Source organism: Salvelinus alpinus, chromosome 1 (genome assembly GCF_045679555.1).
Source record: "Salvelinus alpinus chromosome 1, SLU_Salpinus.1, whole genome shotgun sequence".
NCBI lineage: Eukaryota > Metazoa > Chordata > Actinopteri > Salmoniformes > Salmonidae > Salvelinus > Salvelinus alpinus.
Window position 1 is genome coordinate 78,243,911 of NC_092086.1, and position 23,490 is coordinate 78,267,400.

Sequence of the window (23,490 nt, forward strand, 5' to 3'; positions counted from 1 at the left end):
AAATTGTCTATTTTGTAGTTCAAAATCCCTCCAGTGAACTAAACAAATATCCTTTACATGCTCTTATGATGGTATTTAAACCCTCACGAGTTAAAAAAGACAATTACTTCAGATTAGTTGGCACGTGCTAACGTTTCAAAGTGTGTTCTGCATGTAGGCTACATTAAAGCCTTGTTCACACTGCAGGCCTAATTTACATTTACATTTACATTTAAGTCATTTAGCAGACGCTCTTATCCAGAGCGACTTACAAATTGGTGCATTCACCTTATGATATCCAGTGGAACAACCACTTTACAATAGTGCATCTAACTCTTTTAAGGGGGGGGGGGGTTAGAAGGATTACTAATTACTAATTCGTTTTAGGATTACTAATTCTCAAATCTGTTTGTAAACAATTAACAAGCTAATTAGCTACCACATGTTCTTGTCAAACTGTCAACAGAGTAGCTAGCAAGCAACACTTGAGTGCAAATAAATCAGATTTGACCATTCAGACACAAGTCACATAGCCAGGAATCAGATTTGTATCTGACTTTAAACCAACTACTAAGGTGGTTTGAAATGTGGCTTGAAATATCCTATTCCATGTGCTTTTTGGCTGTTCAGACTGCAGGGAAAAGAACAGGATATGCAAATAGGATTTGAGTCACTTCAAACTGCCAATGTGAACATGACTTAAGACTCCTGAAATCTTCTGTCCACTTTGTTAACACATTAGGCTAGGTATGCATTCATAAAGCCTTTCTAACTGCCTACATAGGACATTAACCAATCATATTGTACACACTATAGTGCCTATACATAACACTATCAAAATCTCATCAAGTACATGTTGTTATTACACCAATGGTTAATAACTTATTACAAAAGCTAATACTATGCCTGGTGGGATAAATATTAATAAATATAATAACTATTATCTTGTCAACGATGTATGTATGGTTGGGCGCAATGACAATTCGAACAATGGAAAAGAGAACTATCCTCATAAAACATAAACCTACGAGATCAACTATAGAGACTCTTCTTCACGGACGTGTGGGCATCCAGCATCGTCTGACGTCGGTTTATTCTTGACACTAACATTAAGGCTAGATCAGGATGACGGATGTTGCATTTCGTTTGATGGCAATATTGAATGTGTAGGTCCATGTTGGAAATAATCAATATTCCTGAACGCACAGTATCATTAGAAACTATTTCAATTTAAGGCTCTGTCAATAACGGATTACCGGTTGGTTAATATTATAAAGTACCCTATGCAGGATCGCTCACGTACACGAGTGTATGCGCGCGCGCTCAAATTGCACCTGCAAGATGTCTCAAAGTGTTTTTGCATAAAGTCCTGTAAAGATAGAATATATATTTGATTATCCTAATTTGTGACTGCATTTAGGGTTTGAGATGGGTCCTTGTAACGAAGATGTCATTGCGGCTCCGATGCAACTTCACGCTCCAACTCACCTTGAAACAGGGTTTGTCTGGTAGTGCCTCCAAAGCGACAGTGGATAAACCAATCCACGCCCCAAAGCCTCCTACAGTCACCAATGAAAAGAGTGCGGAGGCGGATCCAAAATCTAAATGGTCATGCCTGGTTTCATGTTGGATTTACCATCTGACGTCGTCTGCTCTCGTCTCACTGGTGCAGGTGCTCTGTCTCAGCGAGAGAGGATGAGAAGGAGAGCAGGGGAGGGATAAAGCGAAGGGCGCCGGTGAAAAAGTGTGCAGGGCATGATTTAAAGGATATCAACCGCAGCAGATAGCGCGTTTATCGACCCGGGGACTCAGCAATGAAAGGTTTATTGAAAGGGGCACTTTGAGATATGATGAGGTTTCTTTCTGGTTGGCAATAGTACTATGATTTGGTATGTGGCCACTTTGATAGCAAGTGTATTCAGCACCCGAGGAACGGCAGCTCAAGGTGAGTTGAAGTGCAATATTTTATACTGCTTCCTGCTGAAGTTTTATTGTGGCTATGTTTACTAGGCTATATGGCTTTCAGATCATTGGTTGTTTGCCTGTCCACAAATGTCTAACAAAAGTAGGCAAAATTTTGTTTATTCAATTCGGTATCCATTGTGTTTAAATTGCTTGCACCTGTTTCAAAGTGTAATGATAAGACGAGCACAAATTAGGAGGAAAAGTAATATAAATGCATTTTATTATGAAGAATATCCACCCCATGCCCTGTATCTACATTGGCATAAGGGGGTGGATAATAAGAAATTAAGAGCACTAATCCTGATTTACTACTGTATCTAATAATACGGTTTGGGAATGGATTGTCATGCTGCTATAAACTAATTTGAATAACCTTTAGGTAGCTGCAGAGGCGCGTGCAAAACACCATCCTGGTTCTAAGTAGTGCTGTTAGCTATATTCCTGACTCGACAATAGCGTGTTGTATGTTTAAAAACGCAACTCAAATTCTTAGTGGTTTTGTAAATGGTTTGTTTGTGTTATACCTTAAACACTTGTCGAGTTTTCTTTTCACACTTTAATTTCTTGATCGCGAAAGGCAGGCCTACTTATATGTTTGTGCCACCAACTATGGTTATACATAGTGTCTTGCAATACAGGTGAGGTGATAAACTGATTTTTCATCCCAATTTACCTGTCTCATATTATGGATTCAGTTAGCCCCGTACTTCCATCTATGTCCACTGGAGGGAGTTTTTTTAAATATATAGTATCGCTGAGCAACATGGTACAGTATGTTCAAGAATGGTCAAACATGCTCAGTTAAGTTTATACTGCATATATCCAATGACAGTTCAGTTGGATTGATAATCAAGGGGTTAAGTTTAAATTGATAGTTAGTCTTTGCTGCTATGTGCAGAATAGTTGCACGAAGCCTACAGTATATACTACAGTAGTAGTACAAAAATTCTTATTTTTCCACATTTTGTTGTGTTACAGCCTGAATTTAAAATTATTTAAATATAGATTCATTTTTGGAGAAAAAAATGAAAAGCTGAAATGTCTTGAGTAAATAAGTATTCAATCCCTTTGTTATGGCAAGCCTAAATATGTTCAGGTGTACAAATTTGCTAAACAAGTCACATAAGTTTCATGGACTCACTCAGTGTGCAATAATACTGTTTTTGAGTGACAACCTCATCTCTGTACCCCACACATACAATTATCTGTAAGGTCCCTCATTTGAGTAGTGAATTTCAGACATAGATACAACCACAAAGACCAGGGAGGTTTTCCAATGCCTCAGAAAGAAGGGCCCTTATTGGTAGAAGGGTAAAAAAAAGCAGACATTGAATATCCCTTTGAGCATGTTGATGTTATTAATTACACTTTGGATGATGTATCAATACACCCAGTTACTACAAAGATACAGGCGTCCTTCCTAACTCTTTTGCCAGAGAGAAAGGAAACCGCTCAGAGATTTCACCATGAGGCCAACGGTGACTTTAAAACAGTTAGAGTGTAATGGCTGTGATAGGAGGTAACTGAGGATGGATCAACAACATTGTAGTTACTCCACAATACTAACCTAATTGACAGAGTGAAAAGAAGGAAGCCTGTACAGACTAAAAATATTCCCAAACATGCATCCTTTTTGCAACCAGGCACTAAAGTAATACTGCAAAAAATGTGACAAAGCAATTCACATTTTGTCCTGAATATCAAATACAATTGTATTTGTCACATGCGCCATTAGCCAACAACGCATTTTTAAGAAAAATAAGTGTTAAGTAAAAAATAACATAGTTAAAGAGCAGCAGTAAAATAACAGTAGCGAGGCTATATACATGGGATACCGGTACAGAGTCAATGTGCGGGGGCACAGGTTAGTTGAGGTAATTGAGGTAATATGTACATGTAGGTAGAGTTATTAAAGGGACTATGCATAGATGATAACCAGAGAGTAGCAGCAGTGTTCCGGGGTGGGGGGGGGGGGGGGCAATGATTAGCTGTTCAGGAGTCTTATGGCTTGGGGGTAGACGCTGTTCAGAAGCCTTTTTGACCTAGACTTGGCGCTCCGGTTCCGTGCGGTAGCAGAGAGAACAGTCTATGACTTTGGTGGCTGGAGTCTTTGACAATTTTTAGGTCCTTCCTCTGACAACACCTGGTATAGAGGTCCTGGATGGCAGGAAGCTTGGCCCCAGTGATGTACTGGGCTGTACGCACTACCCTCTGTAGTGCCTTGCGGTCGGATTCTTCCATACCAGGCAGTGATACAACCAGGCAGGATGCTCTTGATGGTGCAGCTGTAGAACATTTTGAGGATCTGAGGACCCATGCCAAATCTTTTCAGTCTCCTAAGTGGGGATAGTCTTTGTCGTGCCCTCTTCACGACTGTCTTGGTATGTTTGTACCATGACAGTTTGTTGGTGATGTGGAGACCAAGGAACTTGACGCTTTCAACCTGCTCCACTATGGCCTTGTCGATGAGAATGGGGGTTGGCTCGGTCCTCCTTTTCCTGTAGTCCACAATCATCTCCTTTGTCTTGATCACATTGAGGGAGATTTTGTTATCCTGGCACCACACAGCCAGGTCTCTGACCTGCTCCGCATAGGCTTCCTCATCGTTGTCAGTGATTAGACACTGTTGTGTCGTCGGCAAACTTAATGATGGTGTTGTAGTTGTACCTGGCTATGCAGTCGTGGGTGAACAGGGAGTACAGGAGGGGACAGAGCACGCACCCCTGAGGGGCCCCCTTGTGTTGTTGAGTATCAGCGTGGCAGATGTGTTGTTTCCTACCCTTACTACCTGGGGGCGGGCCATCAGGAAGTCCAGGATCCAGTTGCAGAGGGAGGTGTTTAGTCCCTGGGTCCATAGCTTAGTGATGAGCTCATCTCATATGTATACACTGTATTTTATACCATCTATTGCATATTGCCTATGCCGCTCGGTATTACATTCCTTTACTTAGATTTGTGTGCATTTGGTAGTTGTTGTGTAATTGTTAGATTACTTGTTAGATATTGCTGCACTGTCGGAACTAGAAGCACAAGCATTTCGCTACACTCGCAATAACGTCTGCTAACCATGTGTATGTGACAAATAACATTTGATTTCATTTGAGCTTTGAGGGCACTATGGTGTTGAACGCTGAGCTGTAGTCAATGAATAGCATTCTCACATTGGTGTTGCTTTTGTCCAGGTGGGAAAGGGCAGTGTGAAGTGCAATAGAGATTGCATCATATGTGGATCTGTTGGGGCGGTATTCGAATTGGAGTGGGTCTAGGGTTTCTGGGATAATGGTGTTGATGTGAGCCATGACCATCCTTTCAAAGCACTTAATGTCTACTGAGGGTAGTTCTACGGGTTGATAGTCATTTAGGCCGGTTACCTTAGTGTTCTTGGGCACAGGGACTATGGTGGTCTGCTTGAAACATGTTGGTATTACAGACTCTGTCAGGGACAGGTTGAGTGTCAGTGAAGACACTTGCCAGTTGGTCAGCGCATGCTCGGAGTACACGTCCTGGTAATCCACCTGGCCCCAAGGCCTTGTGAATGTTGAACGAGCTGCAACAAACACTCACATTGGACAGTTTTATCTCAATCTCTTCATTCAAAGACTCAATCATGAACACTCTTAGTGACCGTTGTGACTGCTTTGCGTGATGTATTGTTGTCTCTACCTTCTTGCCCTTTGTGCTGTTGTCTGTGCCCAATAATGTTTGTATCATGTTTTGTGCTGCTACCATGTTGTTGTCATGTTGTGTTGCTACCATGCTGTGTTGTCATGTGTTGCTGCCAATGCAATGTTGTCTTAGGTCTCTGTATGTAGTGTTGGGTTTTGTACAGTATTTATATTTTATTTATTTTATTTTTAATAGGCCTTTTGCCTTTTGGTAGGCTGTCATTGTAAATAATAATTTGTTCCTAACTGACTTGCCTAGTTAAATAAAGGTAATAACAATACTTTTTTTTACCTGTTTAAAGGTCTTACTCACATCGGCTACGGAGAGCGTGATCACAGCGAGCTTAGAAGTAATTTAGCTCGTCTGGAAGGCTCATGTCACTGGGCAGCTCGCGGTTGTGCTTCCCTTTGTAGTCTGTAATAGTTTGCAAGCCCTGCCACATCCGACGCGCGTCGGAGCCAGTGTCGTACCATTTGATCTTAGTCCTGTATTGATGCTTTGCCTGTTTCATGGTTCGTCGGAGGGCATAGCGGTATTTCTTATAAGCGTCCCGCTCCTTGAAAGCGGCAGTGCTACCCTTTAGCTCAGTGCAGATGTTGCCTGTAACTCATGGGTTTTGGTTGGGGTATGTACGTACAGTCATTGTGGGGATGACGGCATCGATGCACTTATTGATGAAGCCAGTGACTGTACTCCTGGTGTACTCCTCAATACCATCGGAAGAATCCCGGAACATATTCCAGTCTGTGCTAGCAAAACAGTCCTGTAGCTTAGCATCTGCTTTATCTGACCACTTTCTTATTGACAGAGTCACTGGTGCTTCCTGCTTAATTTTTGCTTGTAAGCAGGAATCAGGAGGATAGAATTATGGTCAGATTTGCCAAGTGGAGGGCGAGGGAAAGCTTTGTACGCATCTCTGTGTGTGGAGTATAGGTGGACCACAGTTTTTTTCCGTCTGGTGGCACATTTAACATGCTAGTGGAAATGAGGTTAAACAGTTTCCCTGCATTAAAGTCCCCGGCCACTAGGAGCGCCGCCTCTGGGTGAGCGTTTTCCTGTTTGCTTATGGCCTTATACAGCTCATTGAGTGCTGACTTAGTGCCAGCATCGGTTTGTGTTGGTAAATAGACAGCTTCGAAAAATGTTGATGTAAACTCTCTTGGTAAATAGTGTGGTCTACAGCTTATCATGAGATACTCTACCTCAGGCGAGCAAGACCTCGAGACTTCCTTAATATTGGATTTCGTGCACAAGTTGTTGTTTACAAATATACACAGACCCCTTGTCTTACCGGAGGCAGCTGTTCTATCTTGCCGATGCAGCATAAAACCTGGCAGCTGTATTTTATACATGTCGTCGTTCAGTCACGACTCGGTGAAACAAGATATTACAATTTAATGTCCCGTTGGTAGGATATTCGTAGCTCGTCTATTTTGTTATCCAATGATTGTACGTTGGCTAATGGGACTGATGGTAGATGCAGATCACCCACTCGCCATCGGATCCTTACAAGGCACCCCGACATCCGTCCCCGATATCTCCGTCTCTTTCTCCTGCGAATGACAGGGATGTTGGCCTTGTCGGGTGTTTGTAGTAAATCCTTCGCTTCTGACTCGTTAAAAAGAAAAATCTTCGTCCAGTACGAGGTGAGTAATCACTATCCTGATATCCAGAAGCTCTTTTCGGTCATAAGAGATGGTGACAGAAACACACACAATAGCACAATTGGTTAAGAGCCCGTAAAACAGCAGCCATCTCCTCCGGCGCCATTCAATCAATACACTTCAATATGAAGTGTATTGGATTTGCCCCAAACATAACAACACATTACTGAGAACCATTCTCCATATTTTCAAGCATAGTGGAGGCTGCCTTATGTTATGGGTATGCCTGTAATCGTTAGGGACTGGGGAGTTTTTCAGGATAAAAAAGAAACGGAATGGAGCTAAGCATAGGCAAAATCCTAGAGGAAAACCTGGTTTGGCTGTTTAGCAATGATCAACAGTCAATTTGACAGAGCTTGAAGTATTTAAAAAATAATAATGTGCAAATATTGTACAATCCAGGTGTGCAAAGCTCTTAGAGACTTACCCAGATAGACTCACAGCTGTGATTGATGCAAAAGGTGAATCTAACATGTATTGACTCAGGGGTGTGAATGCTTAGGTAAATGAGATATTTCTGTATTTTATTTTCAATACATTTGCTAACATTTCTAAAAACATGTTTTCACTTTGTCAGTATGGGGTATTGTGTGTAAATTTGTGAGATACAACATATATTTAACCAATTTAGAATTCAGGCTGTAACACACCAAAATGTGCAATAAGTCAAGGGGTATGAGTACTTTCCAAAGGCACTGTATATCCTCCTCAAAGTATGTTGTCCCATTCAGCCAGGAGGGCAGCAGACTGTTGTTATTGCCAAGGAGACGAGGACAGTACAGTGAGTGACGCTGTGATGCTGGTGTCATATGCCTCTGAGCGACTGAGAACTGACTGTCACCTTGCTCTGCCGCTCATGTGCTCCTCTGCATATGTTCCCCATCTCCGACGTTACGGACGGACGTCACAAAGCTCTAGAGCCCATATACACACACCCACAGAGACTGCGCTGTACTCTGTTCTCCTGCCTGAATGCTGCTCTCTCAAGCTGTCAGCTGGCAAACGCCTCGACTCTGGCCAGCGATAACCCTGGACACGAGCCAGAGTGCTCTCTGTTCTTCTCTCGGTCTCTCTCTCTCTCTCTGCCCTCCGTCTAATCTTTCTCTCTCTCTCCCCATCTTAACTCTCATCTTCTGTTTTTGTCTGCTCCTCTTTCTGTGTGTGCATCCTCTTTATACCCTCCATCTCTCCCCGACCTTTGGTCTCAGGTCCTTTCTCTAATGTCTTGCTCGCCACACAAACTCAACACCCCCACCACCATTTAAGTTGGCTCTTAGCAATATGGGATGGCAGAGTGAGGGGCATGGGAGCATGGAGAGCGATGTTAATGGAGGCCTGGAGGGGTGCGCGGCAGCCGTCTGCTCCCATCCACACTCCACTTGTTACGCCCCCCCCGAGGGAATAGTGCGTCTTTAAACATGATATGAGCATATGTCCACTAACAGGAAGGCGCTCTCCCCCTGTTAAACTGATTATGACTAAGCTGTGCGTTAAATGCCACTCTGGTGCCTGACCGTAATGCACATGGCACGGGTACAGAGTGGGCAGGTTGTGTTGGGGCAAGGGGTGGGTTTTAACATCGTTGCCCCCCAGGATAGTTTGTCAGGACTGTGTGCGTGTCTGTGCGTGTGTGCATGTATATGCGAGTGCATGAGTGGGCTATATGTTTTGCGTGTGTGTGTGTGTGTGTGTGGACCGTGGAGGGAAAATAATGAAAACACCTAGGAAAATATTTAGTTAAAGGCATAGAGATTTCAGTAAACTTTTTCTGCCTCAAAAAATTCTGTGGTATACATATTACAAAAGAGCAGGTTGGCGACTGTTGATGACCACACAGAAACCTGCAGAGTAGGTACTAACTAACCACAGATAGGAATGCTGAGACAGCAAATTCAAAGCAATCGATTTCATTGTCAAGGTTCCAAGTATTTTTGGTGTGTGTGTGTGTGTGTGTGTGTGAGAGAGATAGAGTGTGAATTTGTGTGTGTTTGTGTGTGTGTGTGTGTGCGCGCGCATTTAGCAAATTCAAAGCAATCGATTTCATTGTCAAGGTTCCAAGTATTTTTGGTGTGTGTGTGTGTGTGTGTGTGTGTGTGTGTGTGCGCGCACATTTAGTGCATTCTAAATAAAGATGAACACTGCTGACTGGTCTTAATCATAATATTTTTGGTGTGGGTCACTTTGTCAGTGGTCCACATACACACAACAAATCACATAACATACATTGTATTCCATACTACTGTATTTTTTGTATAATTAACTAATATGCATATTAGTCCAGCAGTATAGCTTCTTCCTCATTAGTATATGATATGGCAGCACAGCTCCTCACTTTGTAATATGTTGGACGGGCTAGACTATCTTGTCTGGCCCCAATTCCATTTCTAAGCTCTCAGCACTTCAAAGATGGCTTCCTGTCTGCAATGTACTTCCTACAGAGTGCTCTCTCTAGCCCTCAGACTGGTATCATTGCCAGGAGTGTGTGTGTGCATGTCAGAGAGCGAGGATCCTTACTGGATATGGGAGGGTGGGAAATTGGGATGAGGAAATGTGGCTCAGAAGTGTCCCTGTTCCCTCCGATAAAGTATTCCTCTAATACCTTCCTTCAACTGCCCTGGTTTTGAGGTCGCACTTAACAGTAGCTCTCAAAGAGTGAGATCTTGGCCAGTATTTGAACCTGCATAGGTTCATAGGTTATTCAAACCTTTTATTACAGTCTTTCTTGCATGTGTTTTTTTATTATGCTATCTAATGGATGTCTTTTCTAGTAGTTAACCAGTACACTGTTAGAAAAAAAAGTGCAATCTAGAACCTAAAAGGGTTCTTCTGTTGTCCCCATAGGATAACCCTTTTTGGTTCCATGTTGAACCTTTTTGGTGCCAGGTTGAACCTTTCCACAGAGTGTTCTACATGGACCCAAAAAGGGTTCTACCTGGAACCAAAAATGGTGCTCCTATGGGGACAGCCGAGTAACCCTTTTGTATGAGAAAGAAGTCCGTTATGGAGAGACGAGGGTCACTGCTTATTAAGATATTCTTGATATTGTTCTTAAATAAAATGCACTAAGTAAGACGTAAAGCGTTAGTTTTAAACTTTCCTCTGCTTCATGGTGTGCTCGTCGGCATGGTAATCCTCTCGCCCGGTGCAAATGGCACGCTCCATAAGTCACCAACCTTCATACGTCAATCAGCTGGTATTTGGACTAGGAAGGATTGACTCAGGGGTCCATCTTTCACCAGGGCTCTGATGCGAGAGAACGCTGGTGAAAGATGCTCCAGATATACATGGATGGGGGCCTTGTGGAATGTCTTCAATTATGCATTCTATTCCACAAAGCTTTAGTTTAGAAGTAAGGTCAGTGTGTTACTATTTCAGTCTTGTCAACACTGAAAAATACCCAGTTCATGTTGGCAACATAGTAAATGGCTGTTTTATTCATGTTGCAGGAGTTGATACCACCCACTTTTTACCTGTCTGTTTCCTCTCTCCATGTCTGCTTAGATGTCTGACCATTTTGAGTAGAAAATTACTAATTGATCGATCTAGTAGCCAGTGGTGATTTTTAGCATGTAAATCTTGGAGGGGCAAACTCCCCCAATTTGTTTTAGATGCAGGCCAGCAAAGCCACAACACTAAACAATACATGAATTGCACTATAACAGTGACAAACAATGCCCACAAACTGTTAGGGCCTACATAAAGCTGTCCCAACAGCAGTTCCAACTAGAGTTCCAACTAGAGGTAGACCGATTCATCGGAATGGCCGGTTAATTAGGGCCTATTTCAAGTTTTCATAACAATCGGAAATCGGTATTTTTGGAGACCGATTTGTCCGATTTAAAAAATATATATTTTTTATTATTATTTTTAAATATACACCTTTATTTCACTAGGCAAGTCAGCTCGGGGATTCAATCTTGCAAACGTACGGTTAACTAGTCCAACGCTCTAACCACCTGCCTTACATTGCACTCCACGAGGAGCCTGCCTATTACGCGAATGCAGTAAGAAGCCAAGGTAAGTTGCTAGCTAGCATTAAACTTATCTTATAAAAAACAATCAATCAGTCATAATCACTAGTTAACTACACATGGTTGATGATATTACTAGTTTATCTAGCGTGTCCTGCGTTGCATATAATCGATGCGGTGCGCATTCGCGAAAAAGGACTGTCGTTGCTCCAACGTGTACCTAACCATAAACATCAATGCCTTTCTTAAAATCAATACACAGAAGTATATATTTTTAAACCTGCATATTTAGCTAAAAGAAATCCAGGTTAGCAGGCAATATTAACCAGGTGAAATTGTGTCACTTCTCTTGCGTTCATTGCACGCAGAATCAGGGTATATGCAACAGTTTGGGCCGCCTAGCTCAACTAATTTGCCAGAATTTTACGTAATTATGACATAACATTGAAGGATGTGCAATGTAACAGGCATATTTAGACTTATGGATGCCACCCATTAGATAAAATACGGAACGGTTCCGTATTTCACTGAAAGCATAAACGTTTTGTTTTCGAAATGATAGTTTCCGGATTCGACCATATTAATGACCTATGGCTCGTATTTCTGTGTGTTATTATGTTATAATTAAGTATATGATTTGATAGAGCAGTCTAACTGAGCGATGGTAGGCACCAGCAGGCTCGTAAGCATTCATTCAAACAGCACTTTCGTGCGTTTTGCCAGCAGCTCTTCGCAATGCTTCAAGCATTGCGCTGTTTATGACTTCAAGCCTATCAACTCCCGAGATTAGGCTGGTGTAACCGATGTGAAATGGCCAGCTAGTTAGCGGGGTGCGCGCTAATAGCGTTTCAAACGTCACTCGCTCTGAGACTTGGAGTAGTTGTTCCCCTTGCTCTGCATGGGTAACGCTGCTTCGAGGGTGGCTGTTGTCGATGTGTTCCTGGTTCGAGCCCAGGTAGGAGCGAGGAGAGGGACGGAAGCTATACTGTTACACGGGCAATACTAAAGTGCCTATAAGAACATCCAATAGTCAAAGGTATATGAAATACAAATCGTATAGAGAGAAATATTCCTATAATAATTACAACCTAAAACTCTCTACCTGGGAATATTGAAGACTCATGTTAAAAGGAACCACCAGCTTTCATATGTTCTCATGTTCTGAGCAAGGAACTTAAACGTTAGCTTTCTTACATGGCACATATTGCACTTTTACTTTCTTCTCCAACACTTTGTTTTTGCATTATTTAAACCAAATTGAACATGTTTCATTATTTATTTGAGGCTCAATTGATTTTATTGATGTATTATATTAAGTTAAAATAAGTGTTCAGTATTGTTGTAATTGTCATTATTACAAATAAATAAAAGAATTGGCCGATTTAGTCGGTATCGTCTTTTTTTGGTCCTCCAATAATCGGTATCGGTATGGGCATAGAAAAATCATAATCGGTCGACCTCTAGTCCCAACACCTTACTACTGCTACACCTGACTATCAGCGGAGCCTTGTCAGGCAGCGAAATAGTTAATTCAGCCTCATTTACAGCTCTAGAAAGAGGCCCAGTAGTCTTGAACTCAATGAAGTCTGAGTTTCCAGTTGTTTTGAAAGCGGCAGAAATCATGCTGGATTGACAGCATGGTCAATGTTGAATGTTTATCCTTTTAAGCTTGGAAAAGAGACCCTTAAACCCAGACTTGGACCATACACCCGCTCCACTGAATAGCAGGCTAGTGATTGCTTTGCAATGCTTGTAGTTAAATCAAATGACATTTTATTTGTCACATACGCCGAAAACAACAGACCTTACAGTAGACCTTACAGTGAAATGCTTACTTACAAGCCCTTAACCAACAATGCTTTAAATAAGTGTTAATAAAATTTAAAAAAATAAAAGTAACAAATAATTAAACAGCAGCAGTAAAATAACAAGTGAGGGTATATAGGCAACAACACGTCTGCCACACTGATCCTCAACACTGAGTTCCTCAGGTGTGTGTACTTAGTCCCCTCCTGTACTCCCTGTTCCCCCACGATTGCGTGGCCAAACACGACATCAACACCATCATTAAGTTTGCTGATGACACAACAGTGGTAGTAGACCTGATCACCGACAACGATGAGACAGCCTATAGGGAGGAGGTCAGAGAACTGGCAGTGTGGTGCCAGAACAATAACCTCTCCTTCAATGTGAGCAAGACTAAGGAGCTGAACAGACCCCCATTAACATCAACGAGGCTGTAGTGGAGCGGGTCGAGAGTTTCAAGTTCCTTGGTGTCCACATCATCAACGAACTATCATGGTCCAAACACACCAAGACAGTCGTGAAGAGGGCACGACAAAACCTTTTCCCCCTCAGGAGACTGAAAAGATTTGGCATTGGTCCTCAGATCCACAAAAAGTTATACAGTTGCACCATTGAGAGCATCCTGACCGGTTGCATCACCGCCTGGTATGGAAACTGCTCGGCATCTGACCATAAGGAGCTACAGAGGGTAGTGCGTACGGCCCAGTACATCACTGGGGCCAAGCTTCCTGCCATCCAGGACCTATATAATAAGTGGTGTCAGAGGAAAGGCCATAAAATTGTCAGACACTCCAGTCACCCAAGTCATAGACGGTTTTCTCTGCTACCGCACGGCAAGCGGTACCGGAGCGCCAAGTCTAGGTCCAAAAGGCTCCTTAACATCTTCTACCCCCAAGCCATAAGACTGCTGACCCACCCCCCTCCATTTGTTTTGTACAAATGGAGGCTGTTTATTATCTATGCATAGTCACTTAACCCCTACCTACATGTACAAATTACCTCAACTAACCTGTGCCCCTGCACGCTGACTCGGTACCGGTACCCCCTGTATATAGCCTTGTGTGTTACTTTTTTATTTAAACAAATATTTTATTTTTTATTTTATTTTCTTTGGTAATTTTTTCTTAACTCTTCTTGAACTGCACTGTTGGTTAAGAGCTTGTAAGTAAGCATTTCACAGTAAGGTCTACACTTGTTGTATTCAACGCATGTGACAAAGTTTGATTTGATATACAGGGGGTGCCGGTACAGAGTCATTGTGGGCACTATGGTGTTGAACGCTGAGCTGTTGACAATGAATAGCATTCTCACATAGGTGTTCCTTTTGTCCAGGTGGGAAAGGGCAGTGTGGAGTGCAATACAGATTGCATCATCTGTGGATCTGTTGGGGTGGTATGTAAATTGGAGTGGGTTGAGGGTTTCTGCGATAATGGTGTTGATGTGAGTCATGACCAGCCTTTCAAAGCACTTCATGGCTACAGACGTGAGTGCTACGTGTCTGTAGTCATTTAGGCAGGTTACCTTAGTGTTCTTGGGCATAAGGACTATGGTGGTCTGCTTGAAACATGTTGATATTACAGACTCCGTCAGGGACAGGTTGAAAATGTCAGTGAAGACACTTGCCAGTGGCGGTTCTACCTTGTCTGGCTCCCTGGGAAAAGCCCCCCCCCCCCCCCCCAATTTAAAACTAACATTTAAAACTATATAAATAGAAAAATATATAGAAAAATAAGACTCAGAAATTTTTAAAAGAAGTAACAAAGACAAATAGAAACAAATTGTAGTCTATTGCTAACAAAAAAGACAAATAAAACAAATGTTAGTGTTTCATGTTGTTAGTATGATTTCTATGATTAGCTATTATAGCCTTGTTGGAAGATGTCTTTTGCAGACAGGAGTGCCAGGACAACTTGCCAAACTGCCTGAAGGTCAAGCAAGTGTCTTGTGTATCAAAGGACAATGCTGTGGAATTCAATGTCCTAAAAATATCTTGCACCTCAAACAAAGGCTTTCCACAGCAAAAGAGAGATCTGAATCAAATTATAGCCTACTCCTACCGAGGCGCGTTTTTCAAGATGCTAAAGAGCTCCAGATGTAGCCTACGAGTCTGTGTGTGAGTGTGATGTGCTCGGCAGTGGCAAGATGAGAGAGCATAGTGAGTAAGATGGACAATTCAAAACATTGCTTGTAGCTTGGCTAGTTAGCTCACTCGTTAGCTAGCCAGTTAACTATTTAGCAATGAAATTATTTGGTCAAACAGTAAGGTGCAATATCTTCATAAATCCTGAAATGAAAGTGTCTGCCCTGCCCATATGCCTGTTTCTCTGTGGCCTGTTGCAGTGATAATGAGCAAGCCACTTTTTACTGCCTTTCCCACTGCGCGTATATATTTTTGTTGTTCATCTGATTCTAGTTATAAGAAAAAAACAGCTATCCTGTGTTATACTCAGGGCCTAAAATTATCACCGTCCACCTGCCAAACCCGAGTAGATTTTGGCATTGGCTCGTAAGAATGTCTAATTCACCAGCCACATTGGTGCATGGTAACACTCTGGGCTCAACAGTGTGAGCATTTCATAAAATTGTCAAGTATGGGAACATGTGCGAGTTGTGATTTATAGCAACGTAAATGCTGCAGTAGCTGTTTTCAAGGTATTTCTGACATTTTGTTTCATTTCTGGTAATGCACAAAGAAATCTGAATCCTAACATTATAGCTATCCCACCTCGCGCTGCAACACTGCCTGTCTAGGGGTATGGGAGCAATGTCAGTGCTGAAAGATTCCTTTTTAGAAGCAATGGGCACAGGCATAACATTTGGTCTAATTTCCTCGACAGTCTACTAAACTGAAACTTTGTCCTTGTGTTTCTTGGCTATTTACATTGTTTTGTTCACAAGCTAGGTTGCTATTCAATGTTTTATTTTTTATTATTAGAATATACACTAGTTTGGGATCACTTAGAAATGTCCTTGTTTTTGAAAGAAAAGCAAATTTTTTGTCCATTAAAATAACATGAAATTGATCAGAAATACAGTGTAGACATTGTTAATGTTGTAAATAACTATTGTAGCTGGAAACGGCAGATTTTTAATGGAACATCTACATAGGCGTTCAGAGGCCCATTATCAGCAACCATCCCTCCTGTGTTCCAATGGCACGTTGTGTTAGCCAGTCCAAGTTTATCATTTTAAAAGGTTAATTGATCATTAGAAATCACTTGTGCAATTATGTTAGCACAGCTGAAAACTGTTCTGATTAAAGAAGCAATAAAACTGGCCTTTAGACTAGTTGAGTAAATAGAGCATCAGCATTTGTGGGTTAGATTACAGGCTCAAACTGGCTAGAAACAAAGAGCTTTCTTCTGAAACTCGTCAGTCTATTCTTGTTCTGAGAATTGAAGGCTATTCCATGCGAGAAATGGCCAAGAAACTGAAGATCTCGTACAACGCTGTGTACTATTCCCTTCACAGAACAGCACAAACTGGCCCTAACCAGAATAGAAAGAGGAGTGGGAGGCCTCGGTGCACAACTGAACAAGAGGACAAGTACATTTGAGTGTCTAGTTTGAGAAACAGACGCCTCACAAGGCAGCTTCATTAAATAGTACCCGCAAAACACCAGTCTCAACGTCAACAGTGAAGAGGGGACTCCGGGATGCTGGCCTTCTAGGCAGAGTTGCAAAGAAAAATACATATCTCAGACTGGCCAATAAAAATAAAATATTAAGATGGGCAAAAGAACACAGACACTGTCTGAATCGCCATGTCTCCAGCTCGCCTAGCTACTCACTGGACCCTATGATCACTCGGCTACACATGCCTCTCCCTAATGTCAATATGCCTTTTGCAATATGTCTATTGCTGTTTTGGTTTGTGATCATTGTCTTATGTCACTGTAGAGCCTCCAACCCTGCTCAATATGCCTTAGCTAGACCTTTTGTTCCACCCCCCATACATGCGGTGACCTCACCTGGCTTAAATGGTGCATCTTGAGACAAAACCTCTCTCATCATTACTCAATGCTTAGGTTTACCTCTACTGTATTCACATCCTGCCATACATTATGTCTGTACATTATGCCTTGAATCTATTCTTCCGCGCCCAGAAATCTGGTCCTTTACTCTCTGTTCCGAACACACGAGATGACCAGTTCTTATAGCCTTTAGCCGTACCCTTATCCTACTCCTCATCTGTTCCTCTGGTGATGTAGAGGTTAACCTAGGTCCTGCAGCCCCTAGCTCCACTCCCGTTCCCCAGGCGCTCTCTTTTGATGACTTCTGTAACCGTAAAAGCCTTGGTTTCATGCATGTTAACATTAGAAGCCTCCTCCCTAAGTTTGTTTTATTCACTGCTTTAGCACACTCCGCCAACACGGATGTCCTAGCCGTGTCTGAATCCTGGCTTAGGAAGGCCATCAAAAATCCTGAAATTTCCATCCCTAACTATAACATTTTCCGACAAGATAAAACTGCCAAAGGGGGCGGAGTTGCAATCTACTGCAGAGAGAGCCTGCAGAGTTCTGTCATACGAGCTTCTACTTTAAAAAATCCACCTTTCCAGAAACAAGTCTCTCACCGTTGCCGCTTGTTATAGACCCCCTTCGGCCCCCAGCTGTGCCCTGGACGCAATATGTGAATTGATTGTCCCCCATCTATCTTCAGAGTTCGTACTGTTAGGTGACCTAAACTGGGACTTGCTTAACACCCCGGCCGTCATACAATCTAAGCTAGATGCCCCCATTGTCCTGTTGAAAAACAAATGATAGTCCCACTAAGCGCAAACCAGATGCGATGGCGTATCACTGCAGAATGCTGTGGTAGCCATGCTGGTTGCTGGTTAAGTGTGCCTTGGATTCTAAGTAAATCACAGACAGCATCACCAGCACAGCACCATCACACCTCCTTTTCCATGCTTCACGGTGGGAACCACACATGCGGAGAGCATCCGTTCACCTACTCTGCATCTCACAAAGACACAACGGTTGGAACCAAAAATCGCAAATTTGGACTCATCAGACCAAAGGACAGATTTCCACCGGTCTAATGTCCATTGCTTGTGGTTCTTGGCTCAAGCAAGTCTCTTCTTCTTATTGGTGTCCTTTAGTAGTGGTTTCTTTGCAGAAATTCGACCATGAAGGCCTGATTCACGCAGTCTCCTCTGAACATTTGATGTTGAGATGTGTCTGTTACTTGAGCTCTGTGAAGCGTTTATTTGGGCTGCAATTTCTGAGGCTGGTAACTCTAATGAACCTATCCTCTGCAGCAGAGGTAACTCTGGGTCTTCCTTTCCTGTGGCGGTCCTCATGAGAGACAGTTTCATCATAGCGCTTGATGCTTTTTGCGACTGCACTTGAAGAAACTTTCCGTTATTGAAATTTTCCACATTGACTGACCTTCATATCTTAAAGTAATGATGGACTGTCGTTTCTCTTTGCTTATTTGAGCTGTTCTTGCCATAATATGGACTTAGCCCTATTTAGTAAAAGACCATCTTCTGTATACCACCCCTTTCTTGTCAGAACACAACTTATTGGCTCAAACGCATTAAGGAAAGAAATTCCACAAATGAACTTTTAACAACGCACACCTGTTAATTGAAATGCATTCCAGGTAACTACCTCATGAAGCTGGTTGAGAGAATGCCAAGTGTGCAAAGCTGTCATCAAGGCAAAGGGCAGCTACTTTGAAGAATCTCAAATATAAAATATATTTTGATTTGTTTAACACTTTTATATAGTACCAGTCAAATGTTTGGACACACCTACCTATCCAAGGGACTTTATTTATTTTTACTGTTTTATACATAGTAGAATAATAGTGAAGACATCAAAACTATGAAATAACACACATGGAATCATGTAGTAACCAAAAAAGTGTTAAACAAGTCAAAATATATTTGAGATTCTTCAAAGTAGCCACCCTTTGCATTTGCCCACTGAAGTCAGTTACGATGCCGAACCTCAGTCAGGTTAAGACTGGTGAGGGCAATGAGCACACAGATGAGCTTCCTTGAAGGTTTCTGACAGTTTGTGCAGAAATTCTAGGGTTGTACAAACCCACAGTTGGTGGACATTCCTGCAGTATGCATGCCAATTGCACACTCCCTCAAAACTTGAGACATCAGTGGCATATTGTTGTGTGACAAAACGGCACCTTTTAGAGTGGCCTTTTATTGTCCCCAGCACAAGGTGCACATGTGTAATGGTCATACTATTTAATCAGCTTCTTGATATGCCACACCTGTCAGGTGGATGGATTATCTTGGCAAAGGATAAATGCTTACTAACAGGGATGTAAACAAACTTCTGCACAAAATTTGAGAGAAATGTGTTTTTGTGTTTATGGAACATTTCTGGGATCCTTTATTTCATCTCGTGAAACATGGGACACTTTACATGTTCCAATTATATTTTTGTTTAGTATAGTTACCACCACAACCAAAGCCAGGAGTAAACGAAGCACACAGGCCAATTAGGTAGAGAACACTAGCGTGAAATTCCAAACACGGCCCTTCAAATCGCGGGCATGGAGGATAAGATGTCTTAATCTCCTTATTCAGCGTGTGGACAGCTGCCGCAGAGTTGGCCCAAGCTGCCAAATAACCGCAGGCTAGGGGTACTGGTGGTGCTTGGCTGCACATACAGTGCCGTGAAAAAGTGTTTGCCTCCTTTCTGATTTTCTCTATTTTTGCATATTATTTTACACTGAATGTTATCAGATCTTCAACCAAAACCTAATATTAGTTCATGGGAACAAATAACAAACATTGGATACTTATTTAATTGTTTTAATAAACAACGTTATGCAACACCCAATGTCCCTGTGTTGAAAAGTAATTGCCCTCTTACATTCAATAACTGGTTGTGCCACCTTTAGCTGCAATGACTGCAACCAAACATTTCCTGTAGTTGTTGATCGGTCTCTCACATCACTGTGGAGGAATTTTGGCCCACACTTCTATGCAGAAGTGATTTAACTCAGCGACATTAGTTGGTGTTCGAGCATGAACTGCTTGTTCCAGGTCCTGCCACAACATCTCAAATCAGGTTTAGGTCTGGACTTTGATTAGACCATTCCTCCACAGCGATGTTAGAGACTGATCAACAACTACAGGAAGTGTTTGGTTAGTCATTGCAGCGAAAGATGGTGCAAACAGTTATTGAGGGGCCAAATACTTTTTTACACAGGGGAAATGGGTGTTACAAAACTTTGATTATAAAAAAAATCCAAATTGTTGTATTATTTGTTCAATCAGGTTCCCTTTATCTAATATTAGTTTTTGGTTGAAGATCTGATAACATTCAGTGTCAAAAATATGCACAAATGGAGAAAATCAGAAAGGGGGCAAATACTTTTTCACAGCACTGTACATACTCCCAAAAACAGGTAGTGTGTTGAAATGCATGTACAGTATGATGGCGAGTAATACATGGTTCTGGATAGAGGCGAGGCCGCTGCCAAAGAGGTGTAGATTACAGGCAGTTAGTGGGCTGCCATGCTTGGGGCCCTGGATTTCTATCTGTGGCGCATATGCCAGCCGCCACACAATGCAGATGGAGGCTTAAAGTTGAGGCTTTCCATCGCCATGGATGCATATGAACCCTGACACGTATGCTCTAAAACACACGCTTCACGAAGGCGTATGCAATACAAACGAATCTACAACAGTCACTCACTCCTCCACACACAAACCCATGTACCCACTTCCGCATATACCAACACTCATGTACACATTTTTGTATGCACACGTCATAAAAACATATGCACACACCAACAGAAACACATTCTTGCAATCACTGGACTGTGTCCTCCTCTATTATTCATCATATACGGCAGATCATAGACAAAGAACTTGGCTGAGGGACAGACGGACAGAATATAGAGAACTAGGCTTATCAGTTACTGGCCAGACATTTCAGATATATTACATCCATTACATTACCTAGACTATTTGCTTGTATTGAATACTTTAGTCTTAATCAGCAGATGTGGTTTTGACACTAAATGGGTCCAATTCATCCCAGCTGTTCCTGCCAGGTACTATTAATCATTTCCACCTATCTTTTTGAGTGGGTTATAGCACTGAGCAATGGCATATTGTAATTCATTTAACATATTGGAATGAATCTAACATTAAAGGGATACTTTGGGATTTTGGAAAATCTACTTCCCCAGAGTCAGATGAACTTGTGGATCCCATTATTATGTATCTGTGTCCAGTATGAAGGAAGTTAGAGGTAGTTTTGTGAGACAATGCTAACTAGCGTTAGCCAATGGCTGGAAGTCAGCAGATACCATAGACATCCAGTCATTGCGCTAGCACTAGATATCAACTACCTTCAAACTGCACGCAGACACAAAACTTGTATCCACGAGTTCATCTGACTCTGGGGAAGTAGATAAAGGCATTGCCAAAATTCCTAAATATCCTTTTAACAGGCCTATAAACTGTAATTTATGCCATAAAACACATTGCAGTACAGTGATGAAACTCAAGATGTGGGCTACTTTGATCTCTGCTGGAGAACATCTCAACTTTTTAACCCATGTACTTCTCTGACACTCAGTTTCTGGTACTGGGTAGGCAAATGCTATTCACTTGGGTCTATGGCACCAACAGAGACAATGAATCAATGATCACTTTTGTGAAATCGACAAGTCAGTCAGAGGAATGGTACCGTACCAACCTGAGGGCCTGAGGAGTAATCTCATGGTTCAAATGAGTTCAAACAAATCACTACAGCACAGGCAGGATGGCCAACCACCAGCGGGCATGGCGTTTAACCGCATCAAGCTCGTGTCCATCAAGACAGGGCAGTTCAGCAGGAGTGGGGAGCCATCCTCACGCCATCGACAGCCAAAGCTAGGAAAGACGTTTAGTTCAAACAGCGTGTGGGACTTCTCACCATTGAAAAAGCCTCTGCCACAACAATTGATATTCTGGACAATCTGCCTGATCTGTATTCTCCCTTTGCAGCCTTTGACCCAAGTGATTACAAGCTTGGACAGCTCGAAGGTGACTGAACTGTGACAAGAGGACATGCTTCGCAAACATATGAGGGCACAATTGCTCCTCTAAACAACACCCTTACAGTCGACTGCGAGTCAGGTAATAGGTCGGAAGCAACCATGGCTCAGAGTGCGATCCCTCCGCAGGTATCGGTGGGCCATGCAACAGGCCGGTTGATGCGTATTAGGACAAGTATAGCGTGAACACGTCAATCAATGGCAATAAACTATCAGCTCCTGTCTCCATCCTTTAGGAGATCAGAGTGGCTGCAGCTGTGGGGGTGTTCCACTGTGGCAGAGTAGGAAGCAGACATGTTGTTTGTACACAGGCCAAGAGACTACTCGCACACTACCGCATCTCCCTCCACACTCAAAAACGCCAGCAAAGGGCTGAGCGATATGGCCAAATTATCATATCACAATATTTTTCAAATTTTGGACGGTAGGACTGTATTTAACGGTATAAAAGTTCTAAATATGCTTTGTGAGTAGTTCATGACCCTAAGGTGGAAACACAAATTATAAGTCATTTAAATGGGGCTTTCACCGTTCTGAATGTTTTATACTGTTCAATCCAACTTAATTTTCAGCATTTTCATAAATTTCTGCGTTTCCACTATGTGCCACGTAGAGCTACATAATATGGGCAAAAGATCTAGGCCTAGGTAATTGGTGAACTGTTGGAATCATGGAAATAGAATGATTCAAATAATTTTATAGTTGGAATATAGTGGGCATCACCTGGAATATATTGAGTACGTTTAGGTGCACAGGAATAATTCAACATTAAACTGATTATGGCAGTAGAAAGATTATGCAATAGTCATTTAAACACCTTACTCTGCTTATCTTAATTGGCGTACGGTCAAAATCGAAGTAAGCATACTCCGATTAAAACACCTGATTTTCTGAGAAATCTTTTGAATTATTAGGACATGTAAGCACCTTAAACGGTGTTCCAGCGGTGTATTTGATTGTCCGAACTAAGAATCAGATCTGCGTCCCAAAAATAACATGGTCGCTGTGGAAGAACGTTTATTTTGATTGGAGGTTTTCAGCATTTATCAGAGAGCCATCAGGTAGCCTGATTTCAGATGTATCCATGTAATAAGGATTATTAGGGAAATCGTTCTTCTTGCAAAGCATGTAAATGTTTAAATCAAATTACATTCATCTGACAGAGCTGTTGCCAGAGAATTTTATGTTAATTTCTCTACCATAAGAAGCCGCCAACGTCATTTTAGAGAATTTGGCAGTACGTCCAACCGGTCTCACTATCGCAGACCATGTGTAACTACGCCAGCCCAGGACCTCCACATCCGGCTTCTTCAAATAGGATTGCCTTGGAATGCAGTTTTGTTCTCCCAAAAATTACAGTTCATATAAGGAAATCAGTCAACTGAAATAAATTCATTCGGCCCTAATCTATGG

General features: G+C 42.1%; 1 protein-coding gene across 2 annotated transcripts in view; it reads left to right on the forward strand.

The window, feature by feature from the left end:
* The first annotated feature begins 1,636 nt into the window (after positions 1-1,636).
* The window catches only part of igsf9bb (immunoglobulin superfamily, member 9Bb), a 167,807-nt gene continuing 145,953 nt past the window's right edge, over positions 1,637-23,490 (forward strand). For both annotated transcript variants that reach the window (XM_071327189.1, XM_071327199.1), the window contains exon 1: positions 1,637-1,924. In XM_071327189.1, coding sequence (XP_071183290.1) covers positions 1,861-1,924 — 64 coding nt within the window. In that variant the 5' untranslated portion in view covers positions 1,637-1,860. The remainder of the gene's footprint in view (positions 1,925-23,490) is intronic.